The following is a 27765-nucleotide window of genomic DNA, read 5'->3' on the forward strand; positions in this document are numbered from 1 at the left end:
GGCTTAACCTGTGACAAGAGACAATAACAAACGTGACCGTAAGATCCATCGTACACCGGGATGGTGCCGAATTAAGGGGCTCCGACGATCAAGTCAATAAGCTTGCAAGAGAATTAATAGATACGTGAGTATTATCCTTGGAATGTTACCGTTGGTTGGATAATGGTCGGAGTTCAGGCACTGCTCATAAAGTGGTCAGAGCTCGCTCTCTACGGATTGACTGACTTGTTTGGAGAGAGAGAGAGGGTGTGACCGTACTCGTGGACGAGACAACCCTCGTCCTCTGACGAATAGTTTCAGGAGAGATAGGTCGTCCTCTTTTGAATGTAGGTCGACCTCTTTTTGATCAGTCATAGGTTGTTCAATGGGTGTTGGATAGAATAGGACGATAGTAATAGTAGAGGTGTCGTAAACAATGGGTTGATCCCTTTGTACGAGACAGAAAGTGATGGTGTGTATTCGTTGATCGCACGATAATCGTTGATCGAGTGTTTTAGTCTGAAGCTGGATGGAAATGTTAAACTAGTAGTCAATGTATTAGCTCTGAATCAGATGATCTGTATCATCCTTGGTTCCGTCATTTTATAGTGTTTTGGGTCGACTGCTACCCGGTGATGAGCTGTCTCTTTAATGCGGCAACGCAACGAGTTGTCATCATAAATGTGGGTATCGTAACTCCCCTTAACGAATATATCTGGGATATTGTCGTCTTGAATTAGAGTAACACCTCCCCAACGGATACATGGTGGAAGGAGGTCTGGTGAGGAGGTGAGGGTGGACCTCTTTATCCCGAGCTGGATGTGCTTCTGTATTCTTGATTAGAAAAGGAAGTGAGGACAGACTTGTTTTTCCAGGGCTGGAAGTGTTTCCGTACTTTGGCGTATCTTCGGGGTGCCCGAAGATAAATGGATCGGACCCGTTGACCATTAATTCATGGGCTTGGTCACCGTATTAACCCGTTGACCATGAATTTCTTGGGGCGCTCCTGATTACGTATTTTGGCCCATACAACCCCCAAGAGTACTTATAGAAAAAATTCAAATTTTTTGACATTTGAAAATCAAATCGAACTGCTAAACATCTATAGAGGCAAAACGATGTATTAGATCACAAATTGGAGTTCAAAACGGAGTTAACCCTAGCCTAGTAGTCAAATGAATACTGGAGAGCTCTCATAATCTGGTAATGTTCATTAATATTATATTTGAGATAGATGAAAACGTATATAATCTACATATTTTTCAATTTTAGCTTATTTTTGTGATGGTTAATTAAGGGGTATGTAGTTGCAATTTTTAATAGGTTGTTATAGTAGGTTTTATATATATATATATATATATATATATATTATCAACCACCACATTGTCCTTGTAGATCTACAACTACCAACTTCAATGATGTTGGATCATGTTTGTGCAATGAATCTCTCAAGTATGCTAAAGAACTAGTGTTTTCTACTATAAGCAAAATCGATTACTCCGAAATAAAAATAAAATAAAAACTTTTAACTTTTAAAAAGTTTTACAAAAGTCTACAAAACCATCTACGTTTTATCGATTATATTCCATGTACTCTATGAGTACTAAGAACTTGTATTTTTAAATATCAGTACGACTAAAACATGAATCCCTTTTGTTAGAACCATCTATGTTATCTACATTTATGATATCATTGTATCAAAAAAACAACAATGTAGTATTTTTTTTCTTTAGTTTTCTAGATGATTATTATAGTTAATAATAGTAAGAAGAAAAAAATGAAAAAAAATAAGAACAAAATTTAAGGAGAGTGAGAATTGAAACAAAGTTAGCTTGAGCTTTAAAAGCTAAAGCTGGCAATAAAAAGGAGAAAAAAAGTATTTAAGATCATAAACTATACTAACAACCTTCTCATAGTACAAACTGTATTTCCTTATGAATAGAGCTGGATTTTACAATAATTTCATGCTTATCTTGCATTCTTCTCTTGGCCAATGGGTAGATAGATTTGACATTAATATGGTGCTTTTTTTTATCAATCAATCAATCATAAAGTTACTTTTTTTTGGCCCCCTGCTACAAACTTGAGTCTCAACCTTATTCTAACCTTATATAAACTCTTTCTTTACATATATCATATCATTGTTAGAACATACTATTGTCTATTGAGAGAGAAAGAGAAGATCTAGAGAGGTGTAAGAATGAATAACTCCTCTCCATCATCATTTCCTCATGCCACTACTCTTTTCACATATTTTTTAGTAACAATTTTAGTCACACTTTTACCTCATCAAGCAAATGCAAGGGCTTTCTTTGTTTTCGGGGATTCACTTGTCGATAATGGAAATAATAACTTCTTAGTCACTAGTGCTCGAGCCGATGCTCCTCCTTATGGCATTGATTATCCTACAGGCCAACCCACCGGACGTTTCTCTAATGGGCTTAACATCCCTGATCTTATCAGTTAGGTTTTTATTACTCATTCCTCAAATTATGTTACATTTTATCTTACACTAATTTCTCTTAAGTTTAGATTTCATACATTAACTGTTTTCTGAATATTTTATGATATTTAGGCGAACAACTCGGTGCAGAGCCAACATTGCCATATTTAAGCCCTCAACTCAACGGAGAAAATTTATTAGTTGGTGCAAATTTTGCTTCTGCTGGAGTTGGAATCCTCAATGATACTGGAGTTCAATTTGTAAGACAATTTGTGGTTCCAATTATTAATAATGATCATATAATCCCTAAATGCATGAGATATATATATGTTCTAATTCACAATGGGTTCATATATGAACAGTTAAATATCATTCGAATTGGTCAACAATTACAATACTTCCAGCAATACCAACAACGTTTAAGTGCGTTAATTGGACCAGACGAAGCTGAACAACTAGTGCGCCAAGCTCTTGTTCTCATGACTCTTGGTGGTAACGACTTCGTTAACAATTACTACTTGGTTCCACTCTCGGCAAGATCTAGACAATATTCAATAGAGGACTATGTTCCCTTTCTCATCGTCGAGTATAAGAAAATTTTATCGGTAAATTTCCTCCCTTTCTTCATATATTTCTTCTTCAATAAAGAGTTTAGCTAGTTATAATTACCTAGAGTAGAGATCAATATGACACTTGAAAATTTTTGTAGACCACTTCTTTTACAGTAGAAGGAAAATTCTAATTGTACAGACTACCAACCCGTCGTCTCTACACTTACGGTCTAGGGTTTAGGGTTTGGTTTTATCTTTTCCAATTTTGATCCAAATATACTATTTTTTTTTATCGATCTTATTTAAATTACAGATCGGTTAATGATAAATTTTAAGTGATATTGCAGAGATTATATGAGTTGGGAGCTCGACGAGTCCTAGTGACAGGAACAGGTCCACTAGGTTGTGTACCAGCAGAGTTAGCAATGAGGGGAAGCAATGGACAATGTTCCCCAGAGCTACAAAAGGCAGCAGCATTATTCAACCCTCAACTAGGTCAGATGTTGAGTGAACTCAACAATGAAATTGGAGATTCTGTCTTCATTAATGCTAATGCATTTGAAATGCACTCTGATTTCATTAGTAATCCTCAAGCTTATGGTAAGTCATTCTTTTTTTTTTTTTTTTTTTTTTTTTTTTTAATTCTTCTCCGAAAACGACGTTTTTTTAGTATATATGAGGAATGCAATGTACACAAACGGGTCAGTCATCTGTACATACAACTCTCTCCGTTAGGTTTGTTTGCGGTTCTTGATTGGTTGTTGCAGAGTCAACCCTTGACCGACGCGCCACACCGTCACTCATGTGACATATACTCCTAGTGTTATATATATGGGTCACCAAACAAATTCATGTGATAAGAGATCTTCTTGGAGATCTTGAGTTTTTTTTTTTTTTGATGAGATTTGGAGATCTTGAGTTGATTTGCATTTATACCTATGTGTGTGGACTATAAATATGGAAAAGGCCATATTTATTATACAGACCTAACAAATGCAGGTGCTCTTTGCAATTGATACCCAAAAAGTATGGATCATATGATTTTTTTGGTTTTCTACTATTCTGTATTAGATTTGATTCTACTTTAGCTTGAACTTCTTACCAGATCATCAAGGAGAGTTCTATATATAGGCACCACTTGAATTGCCAAGCACAACTCCTTATGTCCTAAAGCTGTACAGAGAGGGTTTTAGGTATCCCACCATTTATAGTAAGGTGGTGTGTTCAGACAAATGTGAAAGCTAGGTCGACACATGATACGTCTCGTCCGGGTTAGGTAATCGAGATAAAACGACATTTCTAAAACTCAAAAGAACACTACATTAAGAATAGTCTCACATTAACCAACTTTGAACGAAATGGAAAGTTACGCGTGATTGCATTCATAACCAGTTAGTGATAAAAATAGAAGGTAATTTGAACTCAGCAATATGTTTTTTCTAAGTTGTTGAAATTAATTGGAATTGTGTTTGTTTTGGTTAGGGTTTGCAACATCACAAGTAGCTTGTTGTGGACAAGGACCTTACAATGGGCTAGGGTTATGTACAATCGCATCAAATTTATGCCCTAACCGAGACCTATATGCCTTCTGGGATGCTTTCCATCCTAGTGAACGAGCAAACAGGATTATCGTCTCAAAGTTAATGAGCGGTTCAACCAAGTATATGAACCCAATGAATCTTAGCACCATTATGGCCATGGATTCAAGGGTATAACTCTTGTGTATCCAAAAAAATATAATATACTATGAGTGCATCTGAGTTTACATAATTATTCATGACCATCAAAATGATTTTGGATGGGCACTAGATAGTAACTTGTTGGTGTGATAATATATAGGGTTTTGATTGTTTTCCATGAAGGAATTTGTTGACTTGAGTCTTTAATTTGAATCTGGTGTTATATTCAAGTGTACTGATAGATGAAGTTGGTTATATTAATAATTGTTATGTCAATCTCCAAATTAAGACTGAAAATTATATCAATAAAATTATTTTTTTCGTCTCTATTACAGTTATATCTTTAGTGTTTATTACGATTATAAATGAATCTAGGCTTTTACATGCCCATACACATCACTAGTACAGTAATATCTTCTTCGCCATTGCCACTACCATTTTCAGCAACACCTCTGCACCTCCACCGCTTGTCGTTATTCTGTTTTTTTTTTTTCTTTTTCCCTTTACTTTTTAAGTCATCTTATGGTGTGTGTTTAACAATTAATTTGGTCATAGTAAACTGTGATTGGTGTGGGCATTGTAACACTTCTCAACAGACAACTAGATATGAATGGGCCTAATTGTGCCCAAGTTTGTACTATATAGAATGGTTTATGCAACTTAAGGAAGTTCTAAAAGCACTTTCATTCAAGCGAACCCTATCGCCAAATTTTATCGGGTGCATTTGGAACGGAGCAACATTAGCAGAAGGATAGGGCACAAGATAAACATGTATTACGCGGAAAATGTATGTCTAATCTAGGTTATCAAGCTCAAAGTGTTTCAAGTATCTCACAAAATAAATATCAATAATTAACTTCAAATACTACAAAAATTTATTAATTTTAAAATCTCTAGCAGTGCTAGAAGCACTACTATGTACTAGATCACTTTCTATAGAAGTTAATCTACTTTTAGTGATGAACTGTGATGTTTTCTCCTACACTTATCCCAACTGAATTTTAGTTGGGGTGTGTCAGGTCAGGTCGTCAGGATTTCGAGACAGAATGTAAAACAATTTCTCCCTCTAAATTATGTCTTGAGACGTACCCACCCCTCTCTAAATCCTATTCGAGACATACCCCGACCATTAGGCCAGGATAATTGCCGAACAGAAACATTTTCTTTGTCATTTGTTTTCACGGAAAGTTTTGGATATTTTTAAAGGCATCACTATAAGTGTTAAAAACGGTCTCCTTCCTTCACAAACTCACCTTCAGATTTGCCTCGAGGGAGACCCCTTTAACACTTATAAGGGGCACTTTTAAAACTTTCCTGTAATTTTTTATTTGTTCTCTAAATCTTGTCCGGAGACATACCATGATCTTGATTCATCTTAGCTAATCATGTGCCGAGCAGAAAGACATTTTTCCTTTAGTTTTTTGTTTCTTATATCTCTAGTACCTCCTACCAAGTAAAATGATTCTTTCCACTTGATAATTTTCTTGTTTGGTTAATAATTTTTTTTACTTATTAGGGATATTTAGTGTTAGGGTCAAAGAAAAGTACTAACATTAACGTATGGTTCAAGAGTTTGTCAGTTATAGGGTTACAGACTAACCGTTGACTAGAGACGGTCGTTAACAACCGTTAATTTGTGACCCGAACACTAACTATCTCAAAAGTAAATAATAATGCCAAAATAGAAACATATTGATCAATCTAGCAAAACTACAATGTAATTCAAAAATAAAAATATCCATCGAATTCAATATGTTGATCGTAGAGGGAACGTGCTTTATTTTGCACTTAATGCACGTCTTTCCGATTCGAAAATTGTTGTTCTAGTGTCTCGAAATATGAGATTCTTTTTCCTACAAATTCTCTAGGTCACTTTCTTTTTGTTCTCATGACCCTGTTTTTCTTATCGTGGAACTCTCTATACTTCCCAGAAAAATTTCACAAATATGACATGGACTTACTCTTCTTAGCGAGAGTTTGATACAGTTCCCCTCAAGGAATCTCATCAGACGAGTTCTGACGACTACTATTTCCTTGATACATTGAAGGGACCTATGCTAAGCAGTAGATCTATTGGAGTGACCTCTGTTAACACAACTTGTCTTTCTACCAACGGTAGGTCGTCGGTGTCCATAACTCTCTACTGGCAGGTTTGTCGGTCAGGGTTCGTGTCTCTTGTGGCGCGAAAGATGGTGGAAGAGTTAGCTCGGGACTAGGCTCCGCTCTACGTTTGACAAATTCTCAAATCTGACAAGTTCTCCATCAAAATGTGTACACCCCTGAAATCCACACATCTTTCACCAATTTCCTTTAAGACACCCATGTTCCAATAAAGGTAGATTTAGCCTTAGAGTCAATGAAACAGTACCGACATTAGCATTTTGATCACAAAGTAACGGTTGTTAACGACCGTCTCCAGTCAATTGGGTCAACCGTTACTATGTGACCCAGACTCTATACCGGACAAACTCTCGACTCAAATACTATTGTCGGTACTTTTGTGTGACCCTAACGCTAAAATCCCTACTTATTAATAGAGGGAGGGAGGGGTGGATTGGCCAAAGCCGGTCCAGGCCCAAAGCCACCAAAGCGGTGGCTTTAGGCCCCAAGATTTGGATGGCACGAAGGACCCAATATTTAAATATATATATAGTTTGGAAGTCAACAATATAAACAACGTAACTTCAACTCAGCTGGTGAACTTGTATATTTTTCTGCATGTTTTTTTTTTCAATCACTACTTCATATCTATTCAAACACAAATCACTTAACTTACATGTTTTTTTTAAATTTTTGGGTTCATAGTCCAAAAATCTACACTTAAACACACATTTAGTCCACCCTAATATTAATATAAGATTTTAAGCCAAAATAATAATTATAATGGATATTTAGTCCAAATTAGTTAAAGTATGTCAAGATGTCAAAGTTACAGTGTTTTTCTGTTTATTAATTCTTGTTTTGTTTCATAAATACCTGTTATTTATTAGAAAAGTTTCATATTTTATTTCATTATTTTTTTGTGTCATACATAACACATTATGTATCAACAATGTCTCTTCCAAAACGGAAAAGGACTAAAAACCCATTTTCTGGGAAGACTGGACCTTAAACCTTTTTTGACCTTTATTTTGGACTTAAAACCCATGGACCCTTCTTTTTTCTTGTCTCAATCACTATTATCTTTCATATCTATTTAAACACCAAGATTATACTCCCTCCGTCTCATATTCATAGTCCATTATCGAAACTCACCCGATTTATTTTCGTTTTGTATGTTCCCATATTGTCCTTATTAAATAGGAATGCTAGCATTTATTGTAATTCAATCTAATGAATTTTATTGGAGAAAAGTAGTTCATGCATTATCTTTCTTAATAAATGCACTTGATATTGATAGAATTAAGGAGGGGTATATTTGTCAAAATAGTGGATATTATAGGTTATATATGGTATGGGACTTTCATTTTGAGACAACTCAAAAAGGAATAATGGACTTTCATTTTGAGACGGAGGGAGTAACAAATTTTGGTAAATAGATTTGTTGTTGTTGAATAAATTACATTTTGCTTACATGAAGATATCTACAATTAAATTAAGGGTTATTTCCCAAATGTCCCCCAACTTTGTGACCAGCTTCCTGCCTGGCCCCTTACTTTAGCAAATATTCCCGTATGGCCCCCTTTTTTCGTTATCTTTAACTGTCCGTTACTCTCTCTCCTCCATCTCATTTTCTCTCTCTGCCAAGTCACCTATCACGCCACACTATCATCTTCTCCGGCAGGGGTCGCCGACGACCTTCAAAATTTTTTTTATTTTTATTTTCTCTCTCCTCTCTCTCTCTCTAGAAATTTTTTTTTTCCTCACCCTCTCTCTCTAAAAACTCCGGCGAAAGGGTTTATCTTCGCCGGAGCTAGGTCTGTTCGTGAGCAGAGCCGGACACTTTTTAACTTAACGAAGGGGCCTCAATTTAAAAATTCATTTTAGGCCTACCACAATCTTGGGTTGGCCCTGGGATTGGCTACTCTGTTTTAATTAATGATGTCGACCTATTTCTTTATTTGGCATGCAATACCTTTGTCTAGCCAACAATACCTTTCATTAAAATTAATGTTGAAGCATCTTTCACTAATGTATTATCAAATTCGGGAATTAGCTTGATTGCACATGATGCAGATGCAAAATTCATAGCAGCTCAAGTGAAAACATTGAGGGCAAGAAATAGTGAAGAATGTGAAGCAATAGCAATCTTAGAAGGTCTACGTTGGGCGAAAGAACAAAATCATAAGTCAATAATCATAGAAAGTGACAACTTAAATCTCATGAAGAACATCCATGATAAAAGACACTCTGTCAACTGGCAATCGTTGATTCATATCCGAAGAATTCGAGAAAGCAGAAGAGAATTTGATATAGTGCAATTCAAATACACCAGAAGAGATCTCAACTTGAATGCAGACAAGCTAGCAAAATGGGCGAGAAAGAAAAATAGAAGCAAAATGTGGCATAATGTTCCTTGTATTTTAGTTGATAAATATTGTTATAACGTTTATTCCTATTAATGAAAGAATAGTTCAACAAAAAAAAAAAGCTAGGTTTCCTCTCCTGGCAACAACCACCACTATATTATATATCAATAACTTAACCCTGGAATGGACCACTAACCTATCATCTTAAATGAAAACCTAACAAATAGATTATACACAGATAAACCAAGAAAATTAATAACAAAAATAATGTGTATCTCAAAGGTTTTGATTTAATTTGTACTTGATAAGTTATTTTCACCAAAAGGCAAAGAGATTAAGTTTGACTGCGATCTAGTCCATTCTTCTATCTGAGTATTGTACTAAGCATTTTTCAATCAACAATGAAAATAAATAATCTAAGAAATGCAAGAGATTTATGTGGTTTGGTTTGTGAGATCTACTCTACAATAGGCAATGACGCGATGATTCTCGTTACGAATAAAGAACAAGATCACCAATTTTTCTCAAAAACTTTAGTGTTAGTTGCTTCTATCTATATCCTCAAAATGGAAAAGAGTTACACATGGACCCATATTAAAAAAAAACTTTCAACCTATATAAACAACAAAATGTCATTTTTCTATATCATCAAAGCTCGGACATGTATATCACCATAAAGAAAACAAGTTTTTGTGCATTAGACTCCGCTGCCCCGCACCACAAAAGTAGTGGAAAGGGTGGCTCTAAAGGCACCGGGCCAAAATGCTGTTAGCATCCATCTCTATTAGCACCAAGCCCAACTGCTCCTTTCTCTGTTAGCACTGTCCAACTATGTAGGCACCGGTCAAAGTAGAGTTAACCCTAACCCCTCCATCCATCTCTCACAAAATCTAACCAAATTGGGAATCCCAAACTTCCTCTCTCTAAGATTATTCATACCTTCTCTAAATCTTTGCTTGACATTCCTATACCTCTTAGATTCTCCACCATCAACTGAAAGTATTTCCTGCAAGATATCGCCCCCATTGGTGATTTTTTATTCAGGTTACCTTCTCTTTTACCTACCATTCACACAAATTATATGATTACTATAAAGGGAAGGGTAGATAGAAACCATGATTTCACCTCCTTCTCTCACTCGTCTCTTGTTTTTACAGATTATAATACTGTGTTGAATTTTTGAAACCATGATTTCACCTCCTTCTCTCAATCGTCTTTTGTTTTTACAGATTATAATACTGTGTTGAATTTTTGAACCATGATTTCACCTCCTTCTCTCTCTCTCTCGTCTCTTGTTTCTACAGATTATGAAGGGAAGGGTAGATTGAAACCATGATTTCACTGCCCGTTTCCATTAAATCACGGATTAGCCAATCCGTTAGTCTTCACATACTCACGGATTGGCTAATCCGTTTATCTTCACATACTCATGGATTGGTCAATCCGTGAGTATTTCAATCCACAGATAACAGAGATACATGTCAATCTCTCTTCCTCCATTTAGACTGCTTCAATTCTCTGTTCGTAATGCTGAAGTACAATTCAGACATTGGAAGGAAAAAAAATAAAAATACAAAAAGAAGGAAAGGGTATAAACCCTAAGGTTTTTTTTTCCTTATCTTTCCAGTGGTTATTTTTTTTCGAGCTCAAATCATGGGTATTGCTTGTTATTTTATCTTCAGAACCTCTTCTTGATCTTTCTGCTAATGGGTTTTGCTTGTTTTTTTCAATTTCCAAATCTTCTTGTTCATTGTGATAATGGGTATTGCTTGTTCTTTGATCTTCTTTCTGTTATCTACAAGCGAAACGATACTACATTCTATATGTAGATTTCAACTTACCAGAGTGTACGGGTTTTGATTTGCTTAAAGATTTAAGGTAGGTAGATTGTCTCAATTCCTATAAAGGTTTGTTTTTAAATCATATAGGTTTTGATTTAACAAGAAGATACTGAACAGGAAGATCCATATTTGAAATGGGCATACATAGTAACCGTGAATGTAGATGAAATGGCATAAAAAAATCCATACACAAATTAGGGCTTTAATTCTTTTTGTTTTCGAAGAAGAAGAAGGTGGAAGAAGCAAACAAAGGTGAACGTCACTCACATTAAAAATCGGTGCTTATAGAGAACTTAGGTCAATAACCATTAACCCGAGTCAATAAAATTTCCGGATGCTAACTGCCTTTTGGTCCGGTGCCTTTAGAAACACCCTAGTGGAAATATTAGTAGCTATGTGGATTTGGATAGTTGCAGATTTCCTATTTATCTTGTTTAATTAGAGCGTGCAAGACTAAACTTGAAAGACTTTAAGAGTTAAAAAGAAGAGTTATTTTTTTTTTCTACCCTCTATTTTGTGACCAATTTTTGTTTGCTCCTTGTTCTTCGTAAATTCAAAACCGGTCCCTTTGTTAACACCGTCAATTAACTTTAGTGATTAATTTTTTTGTTTTCATAATTTTCTTTCTTATAAAAATGGTTTTTAAATTTAAAATGACCCTCATTTAAATTAGGGTTAATTCCCAAAAAATCCAATTCTTTTAGAGTTAACTTGGGGGCTAAAATGGAATTCATTTTCAACCATTTTAAAAACATTAAAGACACCTCATCTCTCCTTTCCCTCTCTCTCACCCACATCGTCTTTCTTGCCACCTCATCATCTTCTCCAATGAAAGTCGCCAAACGACCAAATTTTCCGGCGATCTTCAAATTAATTAAAAAATGTCTTCTTTTTTCTTCTTCTCTCTCTTCTTTCTCTTATTTCTTCTCTCTACTCCCTTAATCAAAATAACTTTGGCGTATGCACTTCGCCAGAGATATTTTGAGAGAGAGAGTAAAGAGAGAGAGAGAGTAAAGAGAAGAAAAAAGAATGATAAAGAAGAAGGAAGAAATATTTTTTATAAGTTTGAAGGTCGCCAAAAAATTTGGTCGTCCGGCGACCTTCATCAGAGAAGATGATGAGGTGGCGAGAGAGATGATGTGGAGGAGAGAGGTGGTGAAATGGAGGAGAGAGTGACAAATGAGGTGTCTTTAATCTTTTTAAAATGTTTGAAAATGAATTCCATTTTGGCCCCAAGTTAACTATATGAAAATTTGGAATTTTTTGGGAATTATCTTTTGGGAATTAATTTTAGGAATTAACCCAAATCTAAGAGGGGATCAATTTTGAATTTACAAATCATTTTTAAAAGAAGAGTAATTATGGAAACAAAAACAAGAGCAAAAAAATGAAGCTGGTCACAAAATAAGGGGCGCAAAAAAGAATTTTGTAACTTCCACTTGAGTCTTAAAAATGACGTGACAACATTTAATTCTAAGATGACTCAAGAAAAAACTCAATGTTTAAGATTATGCTTGAAGACCTCAATCGTCCATATCAATACAATAATTTCTATTTTACACAGAAAACAAAATGTCTAGGAAATGTCACGTAAGTAATTTTTAGGTTTTCAGAGTGTTGCATTATAGATGTTTTTGAATAGAGACCTTAACAATGTCACCCAGGAAAAGGATCTCAATTGAAACTTTATAGGACAACTAGAGTTTTGAGTTTTGCTTCGAAGATACTCTTATTAGAAATTACTTAGAGGTACTAATGACGAAATAAACTCTAAGTTCTGAACTATTCCGAAATCAATAAATACATTAATAGTTCGTTATGGACAAGCAGGGGCGGATCCATGGGGGTGCGAGGGGGTGCGGCCGCACCCCATGGATCCACCCGAAAAAACATAACAGAAGTAGTAAATTTTATTTTTTTATTTATATAGGTATATATATATTCTGATGAGTTATAGTGGCAGAAAAGGCAATATGGCCTAGTGGTTAAAGTGTTGTCCGGATTGCTCTCTCAACATTGAGGGTGTGAGTTCGAATCCCACCACAACTATTTTAAGTGTTTTTTTGTATATTTCTATATTTGTCAATGCCTTTATATATTCAATTGTGTGCAGATAACATCTAGTATAGCATGGCTAGATAACATCTAGTATAGCATGGCTCGATGGTTGAGGAGTTGAGTTGTCGGAGAATGAGGACCTAAAATTTTATTTCGAGTCCTACTATAAGCAATTTGAAGTATTTTAACAATTATATATAGAAATTTTTTAAAGCGTTATACATTGAAATTATTCAATTCAACTACCCTAAACCTTATAAAATTCAATTCATCTATAAACCTTATAAACTTCAATTCATCTATCATAAATTTCTGTAAACTTCAATTCATCTACCATAAACCTTATAAAATTCAATTTATCTATCTTAAACTCTATAAAATTCAATTCATCTACTCTAAATCCTATAAACTTCAACCCATCTACCATAAATCCTGTAGATTTTAAAAGAAAATTTTCTTCGGATTCATCAAGTTCAATACCAGAAGTCCCAGACTCGACTCCAACGTTATTTTTCATTCCAACACTGTCAACGACTCTAATTTATCATCTTTGCCAATTGATCATGGACTACCAATTTCAAGTTATGAATCCAAATACAGAGATGAAATTCGTAGATACTATTTACACAACGTTGTCCATTTCAACCAAAGGACCATATTTTTCCCAAAAAAGTTTTTAGTGAAATTGAACTCTCGTAGAAGTCAATTGCGATTGTAATTGTTGATGTAATAATATAATTAATGAATATAAATATTTTGTTAGTTATGTGTTTGAAAAAAAAAATTAAGTATACAAATCCGCACCCCCAGTGAAAACTCTGGATCCGTCCCTGTGGACAAGTCCGACCTAAACCATATAGATATTTGTATTTTAGTGACAAATGAAGCTTTCTGTATAATAATTACATGCTTATCTTGCATTCTTCTCTTGGCTTATGGGTAGATAGATTAGAAATTAATATGGTACTTTTTTTATCAATCAATAAAAATTTAGTAATTTACATTCATTTGGCCTCTCTGCTACAAACTTGAGTCTCAGCCTTATTATAAACTTTATATAAAATCTTTCTTTGCATATATCATCATTTTTAGAACATACTATTGTATAGAGAAAGAGAGGAAGAGAAGATCTAGAGAGAGAGAGAGAGAGAGAGCAAGAGGTTGTGTAAGAGAATAAGAATGAATAATTCTTGTCCATTATCATTTCCTCATGCTACTACCCTTTTCACCTCTTTTTTAGTAATACTTTTGGCAACACTTTTTTTACCTTATCAAGCAAATGCAAGGGCTTTCTTTGTTTTTGGCGATTCACTTGTTGATAGTGGCAATAATAACTACTTAGCCACTAGTGCTCGAGCCGATGCTCCTCCTTATGGCATCGACTATCCTACCCACCAACCCACCGGACGTTTCTCTAATGGCCTTAATATCCCTGATCTTATCAGTTAGGTTTTTATAGTTATATTAATTTCTCGAGTTATGTTGTATTTTATCTTATAGTAACTTCTTGAATTTTAAATTTCATACTACATTAACTCCTTTTATTACGATTTTATGCTATTTAGGCCAAAAAATCGGTGCAGAGCCAACATTGCCATATTTAAGCCCTGAACTCAAGGGAGAAAAATTATTAATTGGTGCAAATTTTGCTTCTGCTGGAGTTGGAATCCTCAATGATACTGGAATTCAATTTGTAAGACAATTTATTGTCCCGTTTAACAATAAACATCATATTATCTCTTCATGAGAGATAAGTTTTAATTCGCTATGGGTTTTAACCGTAACTAAAAGATAAATATCATGTGTCATGTGTCTCTTGTGTCTCTTGTTACAAAAACAAGGTACTAAACATCAAATTCGCAACAATTTATCTTAAAATTGTGGGTATTTGCTAGAATTTGGTAATCCATTTTGTTGAAAGTTTCTCAACTTTTTTTAAGGCTTTAATAGTGTTGAATGATGTAGTTATTCAAATTAATTAGTACTTGTTTATATATGATGAACAGGTGATTCTTATTCGGATTGGTCAGCAATTAGAGTACTTCCAGCAATACCAACAACGTTTAAGTGCGTTAATTGGATTAGGCAAAGCTGAACAACTAGTGAAGCAAGCTCTTGTTCTCATGACTCTTGGTTGTAACGACTTCGTCAACAATTACTACTTGGTCCCATTCTCGGCAAGATCTAGACAATATTCGATAGAGGACTATGTTATCTTTCTCATCGTCGAGTATAAGAAAATTTTATCGGTAACTTTCCTCTCTTTATTCATATATTTCTTATTCAATAAAGAATTTAGCTAGTTATTATTACTTAGAATAGAGATCAATATGCCACTTGAAAATTAGTATTTTTTTTATTGATCTTATTTAATTAAATTACAGATCGATTAATGATAAATTGTAAGTGATATTGTAGAGGCTATATGAGTTGGGAGCTCGACGAGTCCTAGTGACAGGAACGGGTTCAATAGGTTGTGCACCCGCAGAGATAGCAGTGAGGGGAAGGAATGGACAATGTGCCCCAGAGCTGCAATATGCAGCAGCATTATTCAACCCTCGACTGGGTCGGATGTTGAGTGAACTCAACAGTGAAATAGGAGCTCATGTCTTCATTAATGCTAATGCATATGAAATGCACATCGATTACATTACTAATCCTCAAGCTTATGGTAAGTCATTTTTTTTACTTGGTACTCCGAAAATGACGTTTCTTTGCATACATACGAGGAACAATGTTCCGTATACAGACGGGTCGGAGTGTGTCGGACATCTATAAAAAAACATTCTGTGAGGATTGTTTGCGGATTCTTAACGGGTTGTTGCAAGGGTCAACTCATGATATGTCCAGTGTCTCATGTAGCCTAAGCACTCAAAACAATGCCACATTAAAGAAACAAGTTGAGAATAGTCTTACGTTAACCAACATTAGCTTTAAACTACTGATGCATTTGGTTGTAGAATTTCTATTAAAAATGGGATTTGTTAGGATTCAAGATTCTTTAGTTTATTTGGCTATTAAAAATTTTAGGACTCTTAAATCTTACTGATTTTTAAATCCAAAATTTGTACTAGACCAAAATATCACCTTAACTCCTAAGATTTGTAAGGATTCTGAATTATCAAACATAAATTTCGAACCCCAAAAAATAATTTTTTAAATATGTGTTTTTTCAACAAAATAATTGTTTTAAGAATAAGTTGTTTTTTTTCCAAATACTGTATTTTCGTAAAGTGTTTTTTTCGAAAAGCGTTTCTTTAGAAAACATTTTTTTCCGTGAACACATTTTCTCTAAGAAATCTTTTTTCTTCCAGAAACAGTGTTTTCCCTGGAAATCTTTTTTCTTAAGAAACCGTTTTCCCTTGAAAACTGTTTTTTCCCTTTTCCCCAGCAAATGAAGAAAACGTGTTTCCAAGAAAACGTATTTTTTCGACAAAATATTTTTTCCAGAAAGACATTTTTTTCCAGGAAAAATCATTTTTCCTAATCAATTTTCGGCAAAAAAGAATTTGGTTTCGAAAAAAATGATTTATGAAAAATAGAAAGAGACGGTCTGAAAAAAATGAGTTTCGAAAAGAAGTTTTCTAGGAAAAATCAAGAAATATTTTCAATAAAAAAAAATAATAATAAATCAAAAGATTTTTATTTGTTACCTAATAAACAAAAATTATCATTTGGACTAATGAATCCGTGGAATCATGATTACTTCATACAACACACCATACATGTTTCTTTTAGGGATCGTTGCACTCGTAACCAATTATAAAAAGGAAAGGATAATATTTTTATTTTTATACTATTTGTTTTTTTGTCTTTAGATTAATTTAGTTTGTGTTTGTTTTGGTTAGGGTTTGTAACATCAAAAATAGCTTGTTGTGGACAAGGACCTTACAACGGGATAGGGCTATGCACGATGGCATCAAATCTATGCCCTAACCGAGACATATACGCCTTCTGGGACAATTTCCATCCTAGTGAACGAGCAAACAGGATCATCGTCTCAAAGTTAATGACTGGTTCAACCAAGTACATGAACCCAATGAATCTTAGCACCATTTTGGCCATGGATTCAAGGGTATGACTCTTGTGTATCAAAAAAAAATTAGTGTAAATTTGCAGTGCATCTTAATTTACATAATTACAAAATGGGTTTGAACGGGCAGTAGGTAGATCTTTAATTTCACTTTGTTGTCCTATATTCCAAGTGTAATAACAGATCAAGTTGGTTATAATGGTTATGTACTTATTACAGTCCCCAAAAGCCGAAAATTATATTAATACAAATATCTTTTTCTACACTGTTACAGTTTATATATCTTTATTTATCATAAAATTAATAATGTCTATTACGGTTATAAATTAAGTACAAGCACATATTCAACAACACAAAACCTTTCCAGTAAAAGGAAATGAGACATGTATTTTGATAATTTCGATATTCCTTCATTTTCACGAGTAACATTTCCCGCGCGACTTTGTAATGGTCAAAGAAATGTGTCCAAAGTCTTCATCTTCTTCCCGCTTCTCTGCTTTTCCCCCTAACCTTACCCTAACCCTAGATCACGAAAGTTGTAATGGGGATTTATGTCCTCTCTAGTTATCATTCGTTAGGGTTCTTAATCGTTTTCTTTTTGTCCGGATTTTCCGACTTTGAACCACTAAAACCTTCAGTATGATGAAAGAACCTCTAGATGTATTCGCATTGGGCATGAATTCAACCTCAACGACAGTTATCCATGGTAAGTTAATTTTTTTAGCTCCCAAAATTGAAAGGCATATAGCAACAAATAGAAATAAAAAAGTCAATCACAGTTGACCAATTTTATAGAAAATTTTTATTTCCGAATTTTTATTTTTTTATGTTCTCAAAAGTTTACGACAAAAAAGGTAATTCTCTATGATATGTTTTCTTAAGTTGTTGAAATTAATTATAGTTGTGTTTGTTTTGGTTAGGGTTGTAACATCACTAGTGATTTGTTGTGGACAAGGACCTTACAATGGGTTAGGGCTATGCACAATCGCATCAAATCAATGCCCTAACTGAGACATATACGCTTTCTGGGATGATTTCCATCCTAGTGAATGAGCAAACAGGATTAATATCTCAAAGTTAATGAGCGGTTCAACCAAGTATAGGAATCCAATGAATCTTAGCACCATTTTTGATGATGTACAAAATGTTCAGTCGTTGACTAACGTCTATAAGTCAAGAATAGACCAGAAGTCCAACGAGTCAACTCGATTTAAGGCACGTTGAGTAAAATCAATATATTCTCAAAAAGGTTAAATCAATATTCGATCTTTTTACTGCAAAAAGCAATCTGACTGTCTTGAGCGTCGAAGCGGTTTCCGAACCCTTTACAGGTTTTCTCACAAGGTTTCTAAGCAGCTAAGAACAAGGAACGGGAACGAGAAGAAAGAGCATCTATCAACCAGACGGAATATCCATTAATAACAGATGTTGTCATGTATCAAGTCTCGATTTCTTGCTGATTAAAGGAAAGTCATTTTTTGACATCAGCAATCATGGTCGTGAATTTAAGTAGGAACTTATCTACTAAAGGGTCGGGATTGGCTAATCCATTTTGGGTCAGATTGGTTAGATTATGATTCATTGGTCAAGATTCAATCTAACCAATCTGACCCAAAATGGGCGGCTAGATTTATCTCATTCTTTGTCCCTTGTTTGTCTCAGTCAGCACTCATCCACCTATTATATATAACTAGATATAGCATGTGTCTTCGGCACGGACGTTCTTGTAGAGTATATTAAGCGTTACAAGGGATATAATCTGTACCGATAAGGCATGAGCAGTTCGTTAAAAATCGAAAATTATGTGTTTATACTCAACTAAACAAGAAGTTGAATATCTGAAATTAAAAAAAAAATCATGAAGATCTTCTTGAGTCAGTTATGTGGAAAACCAATCAATTATGTTACTTTACATAACAAAACTATCGTTATGATCCAAACATATATTCTTTATAGGCGAAGTCCATCAAGAATTTTCCAAGTAAGAAATCTAATATTCAACATTTGTTAGACAATTTTCATATAATGAGGTTGAATTTAAAACCGTGATTTGCTTTCTAACTAAAATACCATTTAGTGATTTATTTCATAATAATAACATTTCTAACATAATAACCAAGAATATGAATTGATAAAGAAATCTCAAACTATAACCAACATTACTAACATGTAATGCTATGAACCTATGTTGTGCATTTCTTATGTAAAAAACACTAATATTTTTTTTATTGATTAACAAACCCTACAAATACGATAAAAGATTGTGTCACTAAAAGTAGCATACTTGAGAGGTATAACACTACTTGACCAGATACTCACATGGTATATAAGGTAGCATGTACCGATACCCATACCACAAAGGTGATATGTGATCTAGGTATTATCGCATAAGACTTTATGATTCACAAGTATTTGTGTGATAGAGAAACACACCAAGGTAACCCAAAGACATCCTCAACAAAAAAAAGATAAAAAAAAAAAAAAAAAAAAAAAAAGAGGTAAGCCAAAGACATCATAAAAAGAACATATGCAAATAGTAGTTCGCAAATGAGAAAAAAGACAGTAAGTTAAAATAAAATTTCAGAAGCATGAAGTAAACAGTAAAGTAAAATATTAAGATCATAACGTCCCCAAACCTTAGCAGTTGTCGATATTGTCCCCGCTTTAACCACCTCACACAGGTACGGGGTTTTGTTCTTGGTGAAGGCACCACAAGCCTGCCCAAAAGGCATCGGTACTTACTAAGCTTGAGCGTACACCTATAACCCAGTCTCTAGACACTCTTGCGAGCAATGTGAGACTATTACAATCCTCGACCCTCGACGAAGAGCCGTCCCCGGCTCTGATACCACTTTGCAGCGCTCTAAGCCTTAGCAGTTGCCTTATTATCCCCGCTTTAACCACCTCACACAAGTACGGAGGTTTGTTCTTGGCGAAGGCACTACAAACCTACCCAAAAAGCTTCGGAGCTTACTAAGCTTGAGCGTACACCTATAGCTCAGTCTCTGGACACTCTTGCGAGCAATGTGGGACTATTACAAAGATGCAGAACAGTAAATCAACAGTCATGATCAGGCACGGCCCAAGAAAATAATTGAAGCTCTTTTGATTAACTTTAGCTAAATAAGTTTAGGTGAGACACAAAAGTTAGTAGAATTTATGTAGAGAGAACACAAAAAAGTTAGACATGAATAAACAGCGGAAGTCGTCTACAAACAATAAACCTCAAAAGCTTTATTTTCTTTGTTACAACTTGAACCGAGAGTGAACTTTAAGTAGATTCATCAACGGCTCCAAACTTTAGCAAAATTCTGAACTCCCATTTGCTTAAATTTGACAATAGAATAAACATATATAACTATTGAAGAAAATAATGGTTGAATCTGAAAACACAATAGAGGGGAAGATAAATAACATGAATAAAATATATCAAACATCATTGTATGCGCACCTAGGATAGCGAATGGATCAACATTTTCTTATTTAAATTAGTTTTCATTTAAGTACTTTCGTATAGTTATTTTTGGTTTGTTTTTTTTGCTGCAGAGCTTTCGTATAGTTGTTGTGCTTTGGTACGAAAAGAAAAAACTACAAAAAAAAAATGAATATCACAAACCCACTGCGTAACCTTAACCAATACAATCAAGATCAAATACTAAATTCTTAAAGTAACAATAAGTCATTACAAGTACCCCAAACATTTAGGAGCATCTTTCCACTTGTTCCAGTAGCCATAATAATAATAATAATTCGACAAGTTATAAAAAAAAACCTACAGCTTGTGGGAGATATAATTTGGACAAAAGTGGTCATATACATGTTTACCTGCGTGTATATCGGACGAATTTAACGAACTCAACTTCAGTAAATACTTGTTGAATGCATCAACGAATTCCAAATGCAACATCCACCTTCATCGAAATGGTTTTTTCCTTCGTTCCACCAACAAACTATCTTTGGTACTCCAATATATTAGTAATGGAAATCCATTAACTATAATTACAGTGATACACAAAATCTTAATGAATAAGAAGAATATAATTAGGAATTTAAACCCTAATGCTGCTTAATTGAATATCTTTTAACAAAAAAAAAATACTAATTGAATATAATTAGGATTATGATTAAGTAAATTAGGAACCACTACAAATTGAAGCAACTTGAGCAGAAATTTAAATCATGCAAAAAAAAAACAAAAAAAAAAATCAAAATCAAATCAAATATATAGAAATTTCAAACTAAAACTAAGAGAGAAACATAATCACATAGTTACGCCAGTGAGTACGTACCGAACCACCCATCGGAAATTAGAGCGTATGTGACTTTTAATCTTAAGCTTTGTCATTTAACTACTCAAAGAAGAAACCCATAGCCATATCCTTAGATAGAATACCAACGACAACATATTTGATTCCATACAAGCATTGTTTCATACTATAAATCATGAACTTTGTTGAGAGTTATGAACTTAATGAATTCTACTAAGAAAAGATTTAATTTCTAACTGAAACTTTTTATCTCTTCGTCAAATTTATTATCGAAACCTATTTGATTTGTAACCGAAACTTTTTCTCTTCATCAAATTTATTACTGAAACCTATCATAAACTGTTAAATAGCTAATGTTATTAGCAATAAATTAGAGTTATGCACATATTATTTGTTTTGTTAATCTTAAAAAAATAGAAAGTCAAGATTTATCATAGGACAACAAACGACAAGATTTATCTTTGGTTTGTCTCTGAGTTAGTCATAGTCAGCACTCACCGTCCTATTTTATATAATAGATAGATGATTTCTGTGGGCATCGTAAAAGAATAACCATGTATGTCAGTAACACTTCCCAACAGACAAAACTAGATATGAATTGACCTAATTATGCCCAAGATGTATTATTTATAGAATGGTTAATGCAACTTAAGGAAGTTCTAAAAGCACCCTCATTTAAGCGAATCCTAGAGAGAAATTTTATCAGGTGCATTTGGAACGGAGCCATATTAACAGAAGGACAGGGCACAAGATAAACATGTATTACGCGGAAAATGTATGTGTAATCTAAGTTATCGAACTCAAAGTGTTTCGAGTATCTCACAAAGTAAATATACATAATTAACTTTAAATAATACAAAAAGTTGTTAACTTTAAAATGCCTAGCAGTACTATGTGCTAGATCACTCCAATAGAAGTTAATCCGCTTTTAGTCTTGTATTGTGATGTTCCATCCAATTCTTAACCAAGTTGAATTTTAGTTGGGGTGTGTCCGGTCAGGATTTCCAGACATAACGTAAAACACTCTCTAAATCATGTTATGAGACATATCTCGACTGTGAGGCCAGGATAATTGCCAGAGGGAGACATTTTCTTTTAGTAATTTGTTTTCTATGGAAAGTTTGGGAAGTTTTAAAGGCACCGCCTATAAATGTTAAAGGCATCTCGTTCCTTCAAAAACTCATCATTTGCCTTAAGAGAGACACCTCTAACTATTATAAGGAGCGCTTTTAAAACTTCCCTATAATTCTGTACTTGTTCTTTCTAAATCTTGTCCCGAAACATACCCAGTCGAGATAACTACTGGGCACAACAAATAGGGGTGGGAATTGGTCGGGCTCGAGCATTTGCTTCACGGACTAGGGGTTCGAACATCTTTTGTCCGATAGGATCAGTCGGACACTTCGGACCGGACCTTTTCAACTATTTGAGTGCCCACAGCTCGGTTATGCCCGCAAGCCCGCTCGTTCTTAGATCGAGCGAACGGGTCGCGAGTTCACTTCTTTAAAAACTTTTTTTTAATATTTTATTACTATTGGGTGGATCTAAAGTTTAGAGTAGGATGTAAATAACCATTACTTGAGCCACTTTCTCTTTTGTCTCAATGATGTAGATGCTTTTGGGTAAGAAAGATATAAATAATCGTTACCCTAACTTCTTTCTCTTTTATATTAATGATGTGGTATTATTTCCACTCGCTTAAATTTTTCTAAGTTCACGAACTATTTAGTACCACATCTTTGATGGTAATGATAAAAAAGAAAACGAGGAGGTTATATATAACCTCTTCCTCTCCTTTCTAAAACAAGGCCTTTTGAAGACCATAAATGTAATCAAGCTCTCCATCAATTTAATTCCATACCTATTGGGTTAAAAGTAAAGGTTCAAGGAGAGAATACATAGATACTCTCTTCCTTTAATTCATGAAACAAGTGTTTTCAAAGCACCAAGTTAAGTAAGCTCCAACTATTTAGTCCCACATTGTTGAGTTAAAGATAAAGGTGAAAAGGTAGAGGTTATATATCTAACCTCTTCCTTTGATTGACAAAACGAGGCTCTTCCAGATGCCCAATATTTTTACTCACGAAAGTATTTGGTCCGCACTTTTGGTGTTAAGGATAAAGAAGCAACAGGTGAAGTTATATATACCTATTCATTTGCTTCACAAAACAGGACCTTTTGAAGGTAAAAAATTTATACTCTCAGTTGTTCGATCATAAACATACACGGGTGATCGGGCGGAGGAAATGTTCAGGCAGTAGCGGGCGGGTATAACGGGTCGGGACTCGGGTAGGGGCCTCACGTGAGTCTCGACCAGTTTAACTTGATGGCGCGGGTCGGGTAAGCCCGAACCGGGCAATAGTCAGATGTCGGTCGTAACAGACTGGGCAGTTAGGGCGGGTCTCGAGTTTCTTGACCGTTTTGAAATAAATGTCTTTTTAGTTTAATGAAGTATTATGTTACCAATAATATTTTATAAATAAATAATTTAGTAAATAAATATTTTTCTATATGCCAGACAAACAACGGAAACTAACAACATGAGAATTTTCTTCGGTGAACTAAACAGTAGAAAAATTGGATAATGTTTCAAGGAATCAATTTCTAGATGAAAATATTTCTCCGAAAAACACTTTCTCTTATCTTTTGTCCTTTCCCTAACTTGGAATCAAACACTTTCCCTTTTTTTTTTCCTTTCCCCGAGTCTTTCTCTCTTGATAATTTTTGTGTTTGATTGATAATTTTGTTACTGATTAATGAGCGTGAGAGAGACGAATGCAAGGAGGTGGATTGGCTACTCTGTTTTAATTGATGATTTCAACCTATTTCTTTATTTGGCATGAAATACCTTTATCTAGCTAGGTTTCCTCTCGTGGCAACAACCCCCAACTATATTATATATCAATAACTTAACCCTAAAATGGACCACTAACCTGACATCTTAAATGGAAACCTAACAAATAGATTAATTTGTCGATAATCTAGACCACTCTTCTATCTTTGTCACAAATTAAATCAAAATTGTACACTTGACATTTTTCAATCAATAATGAAATTAAACAATTTAAAAAGTACAAGAGATTCACGTAGTTTGGTTTGTGGGATCTACTCCACAATGCTGAAAAACAAGTAAAACAAGAAAATCAATAACGAAAAATAATATGTACAAGGAAGATTTTGATTTAATTTGTACTTGCTAGAGATAATTTTACTATGATCAAGATACCTGCGCGAGTCTTTGTCACAAATTAAATCAAAATTGTACACTTAGCATTTCTCAATCAATAATGGAAGTAAAAATTTAAGAAATACAAGAGATTTACATGGTTTGGTTTGTGAGATCTACTCTACAATGGATTACAGTGACGTAATGATTTTCGCTATGAATCAAGAACAAGATAACAAATTTTTTTTCAAAATTATTAGCATTTGTAACTCACTAAAAATCTATCAGTCAGTTGCTTCTAACTATACCCTCAAAATGGAAAGAAGTTACACATAGACCCATATCAAAAGAACTTCCAACCGATATAAACAATGAAATGTAATTCCTTTTCTTTCAACAAAAAAAAAAGTGTCATTTCTTTTTCTCATCAAATTTGGAACATGTATATTATCAGAGAAAAAACAAATGGTGTGCATTAGACTTCCCCCTAGCCCCAACATTTGGGAGGCCCCAAGCGAAGTTAAAATTCTGACCCCTAATATAGAACATGTTCGAAAAAATAAATAAATTTTTTGTTATTGTTTAGATGGGGAATCGAATCCTTGACCTCGTATTTAAAATTCAAGCTCTTATCCACTAAGCCACAACTAAACTCATACCTTGAAATATAATTATTATTTCGAAACTGGTATACAAAATGCGCAATAACACGCACATAAACCGCAACGAGTAAGTTGCAATTCCACAATTCCTAAAGTCAGGGTCACTTAATACTCAATAACTTAAATACAAGGGCAATCTGATTGTCTTAAGCTTTAGAGAGGTTTCCCAGTGCTTTGCAGGTTAGCTCCCAGATCAGAGGAGCAAAGTGAGATTCAACGTTGTAGTCTCAACATCTTATAAGATACTAGGAGGAAAAAGTTTGAAATCATCAAATTGGCGCCAGAAGGAATGTCGAGTTCAAAAAACTATATCATCGTTCGGTAATCGGAAAATTAAACTCGATTCCTCACAGAATCCCATCTTTGGTTTACTTTCAAATTTTATATTGAAATCGATAATGTCTTTTGAAGAAGATGTAGCCTACGAGGATTCATGCCTCAAGGTGGAGAAACAACAGGACAAGGAAAAACCTGCAAGCTTTGCAAGCAAGCCTCTCAAAAATTCAAGAAGAAGCAGATTTGTTGAAAAAGTTGGAGATCGAGAAACAGAGAGATAACCAAAGTTCTTTCAAGGAATCTACTATCCACCCCTTTGAATGCACTCGTGCCACATCTCGAGGGGAGGCAACAGTTGAAGACCCATGGAACTATTGCTCAAACAAAGCAAAGAAAGAAGAAGTATGATGTAGACTCAGAGTGAGAGCTTGGACGCCCGTCAAGGGGCAGTCGCTCCTTTGACCAAAACCGAGGAGATAAAGGACATACAACGTCCCCCAACAACAGTAAGGCACCAAGAGAATTTCCTGTTAAATGTTCTTGTCATACGTCAGTTGGCAGAGCTTACTAGAAAATGCGAAGAAAAAGATACGCCAACAAAGGCAAGGATAATTCCACATCCTTTGAACTTCAAGATACTCGAGGCACAAAGACCCAATTTTGTTTAAAGTATCCTCACTTGGAGAACTATAACGTTTTTGGAGATTCGATTCAAAAATATTTATATGTGACTACGTGTCGCTCATGAGGTCAACTACCATCGATAAGGCGATATGATGCTTGGTTTGTCCGACGGTCCTAAAGAAACTAGCGAGATCGCGGTAGAATGGTCTTGGGGAAAATAGTATTAACTCATTCGATGAGCTCGCCTCGGTTTTCTGCAAAAGCAGACAGGTAATGGACAAATCGAGGAAGATAAATCCTTAGACTCTTCACTTGCTGCTACAACATGATCAAATATTTGCAGTTGATTTCGAAGAATCTTTTAGACGATCTTTTGTCTTCAATAATATCTCCAAGACTTTTAATTTTGTTAATAAGTTCAGGGATTCGAGATGAAAATTGTTGAATATTTTTACTCTCCTTCATCGCCAAATTCTCAAATTCTTTCCACAATGATTGAAGCTTGATAACAAGAACCTTTTCAAAACCTTCAAATTCGTTTTCCGAAATATCCCATGCAATTATACATTTAGTTGAAACCATATTTCTGTGGAAGATTGAATTGTTGACCCCTTACTGGACGTATTACAATGTTATTGCATCCTTTTTAATTAAATCATTCTATTAAGATATTGTTTCGCCTCCTCTTCAAAACCTTGATTGACTAATTCCTTTAAGTCTTGTGATATGTGAATTGTCTTCGTATGAATACTCCAATAAGCACAATGTTCTACATAAAAAATAATTTTTGAGCTTATAGTCCAAAAAACGGGTCCTAATAGGAGATATAGTCATCTATAATCCTATAAAGGGTTTCAAAACCAAAATAATATTATAAATGGATATCTAGTCCATTTGGTCTCATCTATAGAGAAAACACAAATCCCTAGAATACCAAATAAATCATAATTCCTAATCTAACCTTCCTCATATATTATAACTGATTTATCTTCAAAATCCATAAAGATCTTCTTTCATTTTTATCTCCCACATTCTATCTCCAATCACGTTTCTAAACAAAAAAATATATATTATAACTGATTTATCTTCAAAATCCATAAAGATCTTCTTCCATTTTTATCTCCCACATTCTCTCTCCAATCACGTTTCTAAACAAAGAAACGTAATTCGTTATTTTCAGTAACCGAAACCTCTTTATTCTCTCTCTCTCTAAATCCGATTCACATAACAAAACCTCCATTAAACTCAGAAATCTTGTTTCATCTTCATTAGATTTTTTTTCAAACATTCGTCTTCTAGTCCAATACACAAGCTCAGAACTCCATTTCCATTTATATCTCTTCATATCAAGTTTATTTTCAAGATGTACAGTTTCATCTTATTATAAGGTAAGAAACCATCTTTCAAATTTATGTTTTCGCTTAACATCTTCTAACATTTAAATGATTTTGTTTATAAATGGTTGTAATCACTTTATCATTGAATCATCATATCATATTTCATTAGATTTAATTTTCCTATTGATAATAAATCGTGTTAATTATTTTGTTTACAAACCAGATTTTGATCTCTTTCTAAAACCGAAACATCTTTCAATCTCTTTTTCATACAGAAGATTTCAGATTTGTAATTTAGATTTTTGATTTTCTGATATTAGGTTTTTGATTTTCTGACATTTCTTCACATCAGAACTTTGAATCCGTACAATTTTTTATC

General features: G+C 34.3%; 2 protein-coding genes across 2 annotated transcripts; both read left to right on the plus strand.

Annotated features, from left to right (window-relative positions):
- Window positions 1–2119: 2119 nt before the first annotated feature.
- On the plus strand, window positions 2120–4979 carry LOC147555404 (GDSL esterase/lipase LTL1-like). The gene is made up of 5 exons (XM_086662927.1): window positions 2120–2441; window positions 2555–2682; window positions 2785–3027; window positions 3321–3573; window positions 4456–4979. The coding sequence occupies exons 1-5, from the start codon at window positions 2180–2182 to the stop codon at window positions 4686–4688; spliced, it is 1119 nt and encodes a 372-aa protein (XP_086519053.1). The 5' UTR covers window positions 2120–2179; the 3' UTR covers window positions 4689–4979.
- Window positions 4980–13892: 8913 nt separating this feature from the next.
- Window positions 13893–17315, plus strand: LOC147555405 (GDSL esterase/lipase LTL1-like). The gene is made up of 5 exons (XM_086662930.1): window positions 13893–14464; window positions 14586–14713; window positions 15027–15269; window positions 15439–15691; window positions 16869–17315. The coding sequence occupies exons 1-5, from the start codon at window positions 14200–14202 to the stop codon at window positions 17099–17101; spliced, it is 1122 nt and encodes a 373-aa protein (XP_086519056.1). The 5' UTR covers window positions 13893–14199; the 3' UTR covers window positions 17102–17315.
- Window positions 17316–27765: the final 10450 nt, after the last annotated feature.

Source organism: Eschscholzia californica, unplaced genomic scaffold (assembly GCF_041429995.1).
Source record: "Eschscholzia californica isolate CP2 unplaced genomic scaffold, dmEscCali1.0.p SCAF_2, whole genome shotgun sequence".
Classification (NCBI taxonomy): Eukaryota; Viridiplantae; Streptophyta; class Magnoliopsida; order Ranunculales; family Papaveraceae; genus Eschscholzia; species Eschscholzia californica.

What these genes read in the sequence shown, in the direction of transcription:
- LOC147555405 (XM_086662930.1), top strand. Translation starts at nt 14,200, where the DNA reads ATGAATAATTCTTGTCCATTATCATTTCCTCATGCTACTACCCTTTTC. An exon ending in AGTATAAGAAAATTTTATCG is followed by an intron (nt 15,270 to 15,438) that starts GTAACTTTCCTC and finishes GTGATATTGTAG; the next exon opens with AGGCTATATGAGTTGGGAGC. An exon ending in TACTAATCCTCAAGCTTATG is followed by an intron (nt 15,692 to 16,868) that starts GTAAGTCATTTT and finishes TGTTTTGGTTAG; the next exon opens with GGTTTGTAACATCAAAAATA.
- LOC147555404 (XM_086662927.1), top strand. Translation starts at nt 2,180, where the DNA reads ATGAATAACTCCTCTCCATCATCATTTCCTCATGCCACTACTCTTTTC. An exon ending in AGTATAAGAAAATTTTATCG is followed by an intron (nt 3,028 to 3,320) that starts GTAAATTTCCTC and finishes GTGATATTGCAG; the next exon opens with AGATTATATGAGTTGGGAGC. An exon ending in TAGTAATCCTCAAGCTTATG is followed by an intron (nt 3,574 to 4,455) that starts GTAAGTCATTCT and finishes TGTTTTGGTTAG; the next exon opens with GGTTTGCAACATCACAAGTA.